The following is a 12,229-nucleotide window of genomic DNA, read 5'->3' on the forward strand; positions in this document are numbered from 1 at the left end:
AAAACGTGTAAAAAACATGACAAACTAAAATGAAACAAAATAGTATATCATAAAAATTGTTAGGATCGAATCCACACACACTTGATGAATGAAGAACACAAGAACTTTCTAGAGAGAGAGATGAGAGACCTAGAGAGAGAGAGAAACTAATATTTTGTGGTAACACCCGTGAATAAATTTCCACGGTGTGGGGTATATATATTAATTATTCAAAGTATTTTTGGTTATAGAAAATAAATGGAGAATAAATAGTATAGCGTAAACATTAATATATGACAGTAAATCAAATATTAATCAAGCTCCACGACCTAATATAAATAATTGAGCATTATATGACCTCCGGACATACTTCTAATAACACTACCTAACTATGATTTGTAGATTGTAAAATATTATTTAACCAATTATTGTTTCAATAGGATGTCTATATAATTTATAAAAACTCAATAATTTTTATATCCATATAACAAACCACAATATTTTTTTTAAAAAAAATACAATAGCTTTTTCTTAAATGAATATATTAGTGCAAGTGATAAATACCACCCACCCACTATGGTCATTCAATAAATTAAAATAAGGGAATACCACGCATGCTGGTACGTTAGAAATAAGTAAAATAAAGAAACTAATCATAATAAAATTTAAAATATATTGTAGATCCATTGTCAATTTCAATAAATACTGACAAAAAGACAAATCAAGAATATATTAGTACACTAAAAATAGACAATTAAAATATTGTTATGAATCGATATATGTTCCTTTTAATACAATTTGATTACTTCTATGAATCTCATTAATGTTCAGAAAAATTCAAACATGTCCATTGGTTTTTAGAACAACTTTGTAAATATATCTTCGATATGAAAATCGAAAAAGTTCAATTCGAACAAGTTTCAAATTCATAAATTTGTTTTAATTGATTAAAAAATATTTCGATTCGAAGAGATGAAAATGAGTGGAGTGGTTCCATTTATAGCTATGATTGTTCAGCAATTAGCACAAGTTGGATTAGCTGTGGTAGCTAAAGGGGCTATGTCAACTGGGATGACTAGTTTCACTTACACTTTCTATTCAAGTGCTTTTTCAACCCTACTTCTTATTCCAATTTCATTCTTCCTCCATAGGTACGTAAATCGATTCATGATTTAATTTGATTTGATTTGAGTGACGGAAGAAACAATGATCATAGTTGATTTGATTTGTAACTATATGTTAATAATGAAAAGACATGATTTATGCTTTTTAACGTATTATCTCAGGTTTGAACTTAAATTTTCTAAAAAAAGTCAAAATGGTTTTAAATAGTTTTGTTGATTTTTGAAAAAATTATGAATTGAAGTGTGCTCTTTTTTTGATATATGAAATTTGTGTTCAAACAGGAGCTTATCTGGAGTAGATTTGATTGTTGAAATTTGAAAAATAAAATTATTATTTTCTTGACCAAAATAATATGAAATTTTAGCCAATTTTAATGTGTCTCTATATATGGTGTAAGACTGTAACTTATACATACTAAATTATGAAATTTTAGCCAATTTTAATGTGTCTCTATTGCGTATGACTGAAACTCATACATATAGAAAATAAAAATCATAAAATTGAGTGATTTTATTGATACAAAACAAAGTTTATGACTCTGTGAGATAATAGTTAAGTGATCTTTTGTGATATAAACTCCGCTTTCTTTGATGATTCGAATCCGTAATTTTAGAATTGGATGTGAAGCATGCTTACCATTTGAGCTATGAGTGAATTCATATACAAAATATGAGGCATGTGAGTTCCTGCTCTCACCGTAAAACTAGATATTTTATCTCACCGTAAAACTAGATATTTTATGTATATGTATATTTTTTTTCTGAAATGCAGGTCAGCTATTCCACCTCTTTGGCCTACTTTTCTCTATGGATTTTTCTTGCTTGGCATAATGGGGTATGTAAATGTAAATTTGTGGCTCAATTTAGCAATCAATTTTAGAGAAAAAATGACTAATAACAGTGCAATTATATAGTTTTTTGATGCAAGTGCTTGGGTTACTTGGACTTCAATATTCCTCTCCATTACTTTCCACAGCAATATTGCAATTAATTCCAGGATTCACTTTCATTCTTGCTGTAATTCTCAGGTTTAATATTAAATCACCTTTAATTTCTTTTGAACACATATTATTCCTTCCGTTCTTTTTTACTTGTCAGTATTTTTTTTTTATAGAATCAGAAGATATGAATAGTACATAAATATGCCCTTTAGGCTTTAACTTGCCTCAACTGGCATATATACCCTCCAACTTTGAGTCGCACAAGTAATCGTTAAACTATTCAAAAGTTGAACAAGTGAATACACGTGTCCTATGTGGCATCCTATATAGCAATTGTTCCTCCTACGTGTGATATATCACATAGGACGCATATGTGTTCTTGTTTAACTTTTGGATAGTTTAAGTGTTTGTTTGTGCACATTCAAAGTTGGAGAGCATAGATGCATGCCGATGCTAAGTTAAAAAGGACATTTTTATGCGTTATACTCAATTTAAAATGCATCTTTTTCATCATACTGATAGATATTTTTAAAAAAATGTAACTGATAGTCCTTTTCATGTAGTTATTGAAAATTTAATGTATTCGAATTTAGCTTGAAAAGTTAGTTAAATTAAATTTCGAAAAGAAAAAATATGACAACTAAAAAGGAAAGGAGGGAGTATATATTAACCTTGTCAAAACTGTATCTAAATATATATTCAACTTTTGTCTTCACTAATTTTTTATTTTTCTTTAAAATCAGGATGGAAACTTTTGAATACAAAAGTTTGAGCACAATGGCTAAAACTATTGGAACTTTGGTAGCAATAATAGGTGCATTTGTTGCAACTTTATATAAAGGCCCTCAAGTTTTTGGAATTAATCCTTTAAATACAATATTAACAACCCCTTCTGCTTGGGCCATTGGAGGTTTACTCACTATGATTTGCTCTATAATTGCTTCTCTATTTATCATTTCACAGGTAATTACAATTGTCAACAAATTACTGTCTTTCTGTCTCATTTTACGTGACACAGTTAGAATTTCGAGATTCAAACTTTTAAACTTTGTCTGTTAATTCAAACATAAGCTTTAAGTATCATAAATCACAAAATCAACAACTTAAATTATTTTAGTGAAAGAAACTTGGTTGACTCTCGAAATTTCAACCGTATCACGTAAAGTGGAAATTATTTTTCATCAATCATGATCTGTTTTTCCTCTGTTTCATGTGTTTGCAGGCATTTGTCCTTAAGAAATATCCAGCAGAGTTGATTTTAATGTTGTTTTATAGCTGCTGTGTTACAATATTATGTGCTGTTTTCTCTTTAATTATTGAAAGAGATTTGAATTCTTGGAGTTTAAGCCCTCACAGCAGATTAATGGCTGTCGTATACTCGGTAACTAAGTCGATACATATAAGTTTAATATATCTGAAAGGCGAATTCATGATTTAAACTTGATAAGTTCGATATTTAAAGGTTTTTATAACGCGTTATACTTGAAATAATGCAGGGTTTATTTGGAAATGTATTCCAAGTTTGTATAGGTGCATGGTGTGTGAGGAAAAAAGGACCTCTCTTTGTTGTTATGTTTCATCCATTAGGCATTGTTGTTGCTATGGCTGCTAGCATATTTATGGGTGAAATTATTCATGTGGGAAGGTAAATCATACATTTTAAGACTTCATTTACTTTCTATTTATATTTGTTTTTTATATTTTACGAATCTCTACTGTATGTAAGTTTAGAGATGGATTTAGAATATTTTTTTTGTTTGTTTTGTAGTTTGGTGGGATCAATCATCATTGTGATTGGATTTTATTCAGTAATATGGGGACAAAGTAAAGAATGGACAAAGAAAGAGAAGAACTTGAGATCAAACAACAACAAGATGCCATTTTTACAAGACAAAAATGATGATGATCTTGAGGTTAATATATGAGATGATCTTTTAAAGGGCTAACACTTTGCTAGTGGGCTTAGTGAAAGTTCTTTTGGGTTGACATGTTTATGAACAACTACATTGTATCTCTACGATTGTTCATTTTGTTCCTATCTTGTGTGGATTTTTAATCAATCATTTTCCGTGTAACATAAGTTTATATTTTCATGTTATAATATATAGGTGATGTTCGAGCATAACTTAGTTTGTAAAGAACTTATGTCCCACTAAGTACACATTTTATTCGTAAAGGGCAAAAACTATAGAGCAATTTATTCGAAAGAACAATTCAAAGGATAAAGCTTTCATTTTTATACAAAAGATTTCATACCTCAAATGTAGCAAATAGATTTTAGTTTAATCATGTTCATACTTTCAAAATTACACTATATCAACTCGAGGCTTTGATCTGATGATAAAAAACACAATACGTGATGTGTGGATTAGCTAGGTCACAACTTCAAATCTTATGACAAAGAAAAACCTCATGTTCAAGTTTAAAAGAGTAAAGAAATCGACTATTATCTCTCGAGTTTCAAACCATACTACTAATGAACGAAGGAAAATAGCAGAGCAAGGATATATCAACATCGAAAGGTATAATCTAGTGGTTAATAAAATTGTTATAAATCATGAGATTTTAAATTTAATAGTTGCTAACGATTCTTTCCATTTATTTTAATGGTGATAGACATAGTTATGTGATATCTATTATTAACGAGATATTCGGGAAAGATGGGACTAACATTAGAAAAGAAAAAGATAAAAATAAAAAGAGATACCAATCATTTTGGGGCCTCAGAATCCTAACAAACAACTAATTTTTTCCAGTGGTGAAGTTCAAGTTCAGAAACAAGACACTCAAAAATGGCGGCGATGGAGATGAAGGTAAAGATGAAGGAAGCTTTGCCATATATAGGAATGGCGTCAACCCAATTCGCACAAGTTGGTTTAATGATAGTTGGCAAAAAAGCCATGTCCGCCGGAATGACCAATTTCACCTTCGTCTTCTACTCCAACACTCTTGCAGCACTTATTCTCCTCCCTTCTTTCTTCTTCTACAGGTACCTTTTCGCTTCAATTCGAAAAACCCACAAAAAAGATACCATCTTTAATCAATTTGATTGATTGTGTAGATCAACTCGTCCGCCACTCAATTTCTCACTCATTTCTGAGTTTTTCTTGCTGGGTTTTCTTGGGTATGTGATTTTTTCATCTTTCAATTGGATTATTTGTGATTTTTTTGCTGTTTATTGAATCAGTAGTTTTTCGTGTTTTTGTAGTTGTTCAGCTCAGCTAACTGGATATACTGGGATTAATTATACTTCTGCTTCGTTTGCCTCAGCAATGCTCAACCTCATCCCAGGTTTTACTTTCATACTTGCCGTCATTTTCAGGTTTCTTTTGCCCCTCTTCTCACTTTTGCTGTAGTTGATTTTAGAGTAGAATGGAGTTTATGAATACTCGTAAACATAATGTGACATTTCATAGCTAGTTAATCATTTAGGATAAAGTGAGCAGTCTAAGTTAAATAGTTTTCAAATATAAAAGTATGTCATTCTATTTGGAATAGACTAAAGAGAGAATAATGTCATATAAATTGGAACATAAAAAGTATTGAGTAAGCGAGTTTATTCGATTTCAATCATATCGTAAAACAGATTTCCTCTGAACTGGAGTTGTTCGTAATATGTTTTTTCTACTTGGTATAGTTATGTTTTCGATGTTATAAATGTTGCAGTTAGCAGTGTGACTGTTTCTTCACAGTTTCTTTGGTTTCAATCGTTAGTATAATTGTTTTTAAATTCAATTGAATTCTTCATTTCTATACAATTATAGAGCACGCATGAACAAAAAAAATGTAATGCGGAGATTCTCGGGAAATTCAGGAACCATGGAAGGTTATATAAAGATGGTTTATTTGATCACAAGAGACTGGAAAAGTAACACATGTACACTTCTGTTTTGCTTTATTTTAGGATGGAGAAATTAGATTGTCGAAGTACAAGTACCCTGATTAAATCCATTGGAACCATCGTTTCAATTGCCGGAGCATTCACCGCCACTCTTTACAAGGGACCACAAATTTTGTTGACTTCCTCTTTGAAGCCTCAAAATTATCTTCATTTCCAGGAAACTGACTGGATAATTGGAGGACTATATCTAGTAGTGGATTGTGTAGTGTCTTCGTTATATTTAATTGTACAGGTGTGAGAATAACTCCTCGAAAGTGAATCTTTTTATTAGTTGAGAATCAGCACTACAACTGATATATTTTTCTTTTTATAGGCTTCCGTGCTTAAGAAATATCCAGTTGAGCTGATTGTGGTCTTCTTTTACTGCTTCTTCGCATCCATTCTATCAGCAATTGTCTCTCTGTTTATGGACAATAACTCAAATGCTTGGTTACTACAACCTGGTACAAGATCGTTCGCTGTTCTATACTCAGTAAGTAGGTAAATTGCGTGCATTTACGTTCTGTTTGCTCATATAGTGAGTTTGTGACCATGCTAAGATATACGTGGACGAAGTATTTTTGAGGCTCTGTATGGAATTACTTAACCTGATTCTAGGTCTCCACCTGCTTGGTATCAGAAGTAAATTCTAGCTAATTGTACATTTTCCTCCACCCAATCCCCTGATCTTAATTTAGCTCAATTTGATCCTATTAGACCTAGACTTTATCAATTGCAAACTAAGGTACGGTACTTTTATATGTTTCTGCTCTTACTTAATCTCAGTTAGAGTGTTATGCAAAGGTGGGATCAGATTAGTTACTACACTAGAGCACGGATTTTGTTCTAAAGCATGAATCTCTTAAGGTTAGAAACAAAATAAAGATAGGGAGGGATAAGCTGGTCCATAATGAGGCTGATATGTACTGATTTTAGTGGCTGTTCCAAGAATGTTCAGGTCAGGAGGTATGTGTTGGACATTCAATTAGCATGTAATGATAGGAAAGGGAGGAGAAGAAGATATTGGCTAAGTGATCAATAAGTAAATAAATACTTCTAACTTTTGAAAAGTTTCTTTCTTCATGAATCTTCTTAAAAGTGAAAGAGGGGGAACCTAAATCTTTTGCCGACTAATTGCTTGTACTGTGAAAACATCTTGATGTAATGTGCCTTCTGAACAAGCACACCTTTCAATTGACAAACTACATTGTACTATAATATTGACTGTGGTTGGAATATGTTTTGTCTCTATGTAACTGTTCCTTTATATGACATTTCTTTCTTCTTTTTTTGTTTGTTCCAAGAAGCATGACATCTTTCTATGTTTGAAGATTCTTTTAGCTTTAAACATTTCATTTTATTCTCAATGATATGTTCATAGCCATAGAAATATCATGATATGCTTAAGACCATTTGTTCTAAGGGTACTTTCGTTCTATGTTGCGCGGACTCTTCATTTTTGATGCCCCACTCGTAACTAAACACATTTCTTTGTTTTACTAAGAAGAAGTCTGGGCTTATCAGTAATTATAAGAAAACTATAATCTTTTGAGTATTGTCAAATGTCAATAGAGAACACTGAATGTATTTTTTTTTATATTTGCTCAGCATTAGGGGTATATCAGTTGCATTGATCAGCATATCTCAAACATTTGACATGTATTTTGCTTTCCTTAGGGAATATTTGGCTCAGCATTTCAAGTCAGTGTGATGTTTTGGTGCATTCGTAGAAAGGGACCTCTCTTTGTTGCTATGTTTCATCCTCTTGGAATTGTAATTGCTGCTGCATTGGGTATAATCTTCTTAGGAGATATTTTCTACCTTGGAAGGTATGTTTATATTTCATTTACAATCTTACAAATTTGTCAATTGGCAGCAATCCAAATTGAAAAAAAAAGTTCATCATGAACTCTTTTCTCTCTCATAAGTGTTGTAAAGTACTGTTTGCATGTGCCTAATCATCACCTTATTGAGTACAGCTTGGTTGGGTCAATTGTAATTGTTGTTGGCTTTTACGGTGTTATGTGGGGAAAAACAAAAGAAGACAAGGTGGATGAAGACAAGCTCACAAGAAATATCAATTCAAAGGCCCCACTCTTGGAAATAAAGGATGCAGAGACAAAAATTTAAGCATAAATTATAGGTATGTCTTCTTTTTAGCAGCTAACATTTTTAAGGCAGTAGGGAACACAATTTCTGCATATCTTGTGTGTTGTATCTATGTAAAGATATGACACCTGAGCGTAACTCAACCCCAAAAGCAACTCATGAGGGGAGGATTGTCCAACAAACCGCCGGTCCATTCCCCAACCAATGTGGGATTACTACCCATTCTTACACCCTCATTCACTCTTATGTTCAATTGAAGCGTGGGCAAGGAACCCAAACAGAGATGAACCTGTCATACCATGTAAAGATATAGTACCTAGGCCTAACTCAACCCCAAAAGTTAGTATGAGGGAGATGATTTTCAAAGTCCATATAAGCAAAGCACCAGTCCATTCCCCAACCAATGTAGGATACGGACCCACTCTTAACATATCTCAAGTTACTGGAGTGAGTATCTTACTACAGTGTGCTTCACTTTGAAAGATGGTAAAATGTATGCCTAATCTCCAAGGCCTTTGTAACTTATACCGAGCCCAAGACTGTTGATTCTTTTGTCAATGCAACTTTTTCAATCTATAGGAGATGGAGAAAATGATAAAGTTTGGGCTGTTCAGGGTGTGGTTTACGGGGTTGTGCCTATTACTCCTTTTGCATCTGTTTTCTTTGTATAAAGCTGTAGACAGACCTTCACATCCTGAGTAGGCTCTGATACTTGATAGAGCATACTCCACATGAACTATAAGAAGTACTCAAACAGTGGAATATTTGGTGAATGTATTCTGTTTTTAGCTTATACTCGCCAAGATTCCAGTAAATAACCAATATATAGTGTTAGTTTAGGTGCACCTTGACGACTCAAGGGGGGTGGGAGTTGAATTGGGTTGTACCAAATTTTCATCACTCTTAATATTTGCCTAACTCGACTGTAGAATCTAGTCCTTTGAGAATTCAGTTTAGAACACAAAAAACAGTAGAGTTTGTAATAGCAAAAATGAGAATTTATGATCTAAATCTGGAGATAGTTCTAGTCCAGTTACAAATTCCAATTTTTTTGTTATAAGCATTTTCCTAGTATATCCGTTACTGCTCTGTTTTGGTTTTGGCAGCTTGTAGCATGTAAGCGGTAGCTAAACCCAGTCCTTTAGAACTGACATCCACCATAATCGAATCTCATCATTTTAAGCCGTGTTGAATTTTTCTGCGTAAACACTTCCAGATACAGATTCTATTGACTTCAAATCCATTGTGTAAGTGGGCGGCTCATTTTTAGTATTATACAATCTACAGGTCATAAGGATAAGATTTCAAAAGATGAGTTGAATAGAAAAGGTCATTTGGCCCACGGTGCTGAATTAGACTTGGTATAGATGACCTGTGGTGTCCAATGTGCCGACCAATCCCGAGGAATTACTTTATGGTTTCATTGAAAACATTGTACTTTTTTAATTAAACCCTTGATTTTTTTTCCTAGCACAATTGATCGTTTCAAACCTTTGTTCTTCAATCAATGTGTGGCATGTCCTTATCTTCTTTTATTTCAAGGATATGTTCTGTTAGTGGAGGGGGAACATCAAGTAATTGAAAAAACTGTGCTTTTACCAAATGGATCGCAAATTACTTAAGAGCTGAATGATATATTTTTGAACAAAACTAAATCAGTTTTAAGCGGACGACTATTAGTAATCAAAAAGAATATGCAGCTCATAAATCTTTTATCTTGATGAAACTTATGATTAAGTGTAATGTAAAGCATTATTCTTATATATATCTTGATGAAACTTACAATTGAGCTAATTATAAGAATAATGATCTACATTACTTGGGATGAAGAAGATAAATAGAAGCACGTTCTTTCTGAAAATAAATGAATGATAGATACCACAAATTCTTTATCTCTGGAGACAAAGAATGCATTTATTAAGGTGGCATTGTTTGTGATAGTCTGATATATACATTTGAGTATTTTCGATTATGAATTGAATCTATATACTGACGTAACATGTAGTTGATCTTTCAAAATGCAGTTGTCCTTGACTTTATGTTTTAATAATCTGAATTGAAGCGAAGAACTCACAAGAGGTTTCTTTCATAGAATTTATAGAGCTTGTCTTTTGACATCACTCAAAGAAGCATCGATTGTTAGAAAGTCAAACATGTCTGAATATAAGATAAGCTTATTTGTTGCCTCTAAATAGAAAATTAGACAACTCACTTAAATGTTCAACGCCTCTTTGCAGGAGGAGGCACTTTAAATGACGGTAACCCTTTTTTCATGTCAATGAAGTATGATCATGACTTGTTCACATGTCATTTTCTTTATAATATCATCTCCTGAAATGTCAACAAAAGTCTTTTGTTCTCTATAACACTCTCTATGCATGACGATGCTTATTTGGTTGATGCCTGTGTGACTATTAACTCTGGCCCGACTTTCATTGTTTTTTCAAAGTCATACATTACTAAATATATAAGATATCTCATTCTTTACACATAAAACGTAAATTAGATAACTCAATGTGAAATGCTTGACGCCTCTGTGCTGGAGGAGGCACTTTATATGGTTGTACCCTCCCTTTTCATGTCAATCATGACTTATCCTCGCGTCATTTTCTTTCTATCAACATCACATAATGTGTCATTTAAAGTTCTCCGTTTTTGCTTAATATCTATTTGCATAACTGCGTTGGTTGGAGGTACCAGGTACTCGGTGGACTATCTGAGGCATGTCCAAGCTGGCACGGACACCACATTATAAAATAAATCTCTTTTGCGTAGACTTTGTTTTTTTTGTTTGATGCCGGTGGGACTGACTATTAGCTCTTGCCTGCCTGCAGAATGGAAGAAGTCATAGCAAGTTGACAATGCATATTGTGGAAGTTGTAGACATGGAAGCCACAACCAAATGAAGTTTGTATAAAATTGTTGAAACTTTCATACACCTGCTCAATATTGTTGTACATGCAGAGCAGATAAACTTATGACTTGGTTTTGTCACTCATTTTATCAGTGTGTGTATATATATATATATATTATTATTCTGGTCAGCATTGTGATACTATGCTTTGCAAAGATTTTCAAACATGATTTGTATGTGTATATATATATTGAATATTTATGTATAATATACATATATTATAGTACAAGATAATGTATCGTATATTTAGCTAGTGAATGTAATTATTTTCTGTCGATTGGTCAAATGTATAACTGGCCCTATTTTATATTTAGCTTAGGCACGTTTATACCTTTTAAATGTGGTCCAGCTATAGAGGCTTGGTCTTTGTGGGAAATATTAGAGCAAATCGTCCAAAGAGTAATAATTTTTTCCCCATAAATAGAAAATATTTACTAACAAAAGTAATGTCAAATTTTTGTATTTGTGTTATGAAATTTACTTAGTATATATTCTACAACGATAATATGTTCGGTGAAATTTCATTAAGTAGGGTCTGAAGAGAATAAAGTGTATGCAAACCTTATATCGTGAAGATAGAGCGGTTATTTTTGAAAGACTCTTGGCTCAAGTATATGTATCAAGTAGAGTAAGAGGAATAATGAAGAAAACATAGTCATTAATAAGAAACACGGTGCAAAATTTACAAGAAAGGAATACTAATAAATATCAAAATAGTGTGATAATCGAGAATAGAATAAATCACAAGAATTACAAGGGCATGATTAGTACTACGATTACAATCCTTTTAGCCTAATACGCGGCCTCCACTCCTTCCTATCTAGAGTCATGTTTTTGGTAATATGAAATTGTGACATGTCGTGTCTAATCACCTCCCCAAAGTACTTCTTCGACCTATATCTACCCCTTTGTGTGCCGCCCTTTACAACCATCCTCTCGAACCTCCTCACTGAGGCTTCAACTCACCTCCTCTACCTACACACGCTCAAACTATCTCAATCATGTTTCCCTCGTCATTCCCCAAAACAGAAAAAAAAAAAAAAAAAGGAAAGAGGTGTAAGTAAAGGAAAAATTAAAAAGTATAAAATTTTGTAAAACTGAAATTAGTCTTTAATCAATTGGTTAATCCAATTGACCAATTGTATTCAACCTTCACACCATTTTATTACACTGACAGCTTCCTACTTAATTAAAATGAAATAAAATACTATATACTAAATTATATTTTATTAATTATACATTACACACTCTAATTGACTATAGCTGCCCAAAATGCCTTTAC

General features: G+C 32.6%; 2 protein-coding genes across 2 annotated transcripts; both read left to right on the forward strand.

Moving 5' to 3' along the window:
- The first annotated feature begins 804 nt into the window (after positions 1–804).
- LOC107019927 (WAT1-related protein At5g40240-like) lies at positions 805–4,254 on the forward strand. Its single transcript, XM_015220285.2, has 7 exons — positions 805–1,130; positions 1,876–1,938; positions 2,018–2,131; positions 2,788–3,007; positions 3,267–3,425; positions 3,541–3,689; positions 3,813–4,254. Exons 1-7 carry the CDS (start codon positions 952–954, stop codon positions 3,967–3,969), a joined length of 1,041 nt encoding a protein of 346 aa, XP_015075771.1. The 5' UTR covers positions 805–951; the 3' UTR covers positions 3,970–4,254.
- Positions 4,255–4,748: 494 nt separating this feature from the next.
- Positions 4,749–11,117, forward strand: LOC107018624 (WAT1-related protein At3g28050-like). Its single transcript, XM_015219154.2, has 8 exons — positions 4,749–5,033; positions 5,106–5,168; positions 5,253–5,366; positions 5,949–6,177; positions 6,259–6,417; positions 7,602–7,753; positions 7,904–8,067; positions 10,868–11,117. Exons 1-7 carry the CDS (start codon positions 4,837–4,839, stop codon positions 8,052–8,054), a joined length of 1,065 nt encoding a protein of 354 aa, XP_015074640.1. The 5' UTR covers positions 4,749–4,836; the 3' UTR covers positions 8,055–8,067; positions 10,868–11,117.
- Positions 11,118–12,229: the final 1,112 nt, after the last annotated feature.

The sequence above is a fragment of the Solanum pennellii genome, chromosome 5, assembly GCF_001406875.1.
Source record: "Solanum pennellii chromosome 5, SPENNV200".
In the NCBI taxonomy this organism is placed as follows: Eukaryota; Viridiplantae; Streptophyta; class Magnoliopsida; order Solanales; family Solanaceae; genus Solanum; species Solanum pennellii.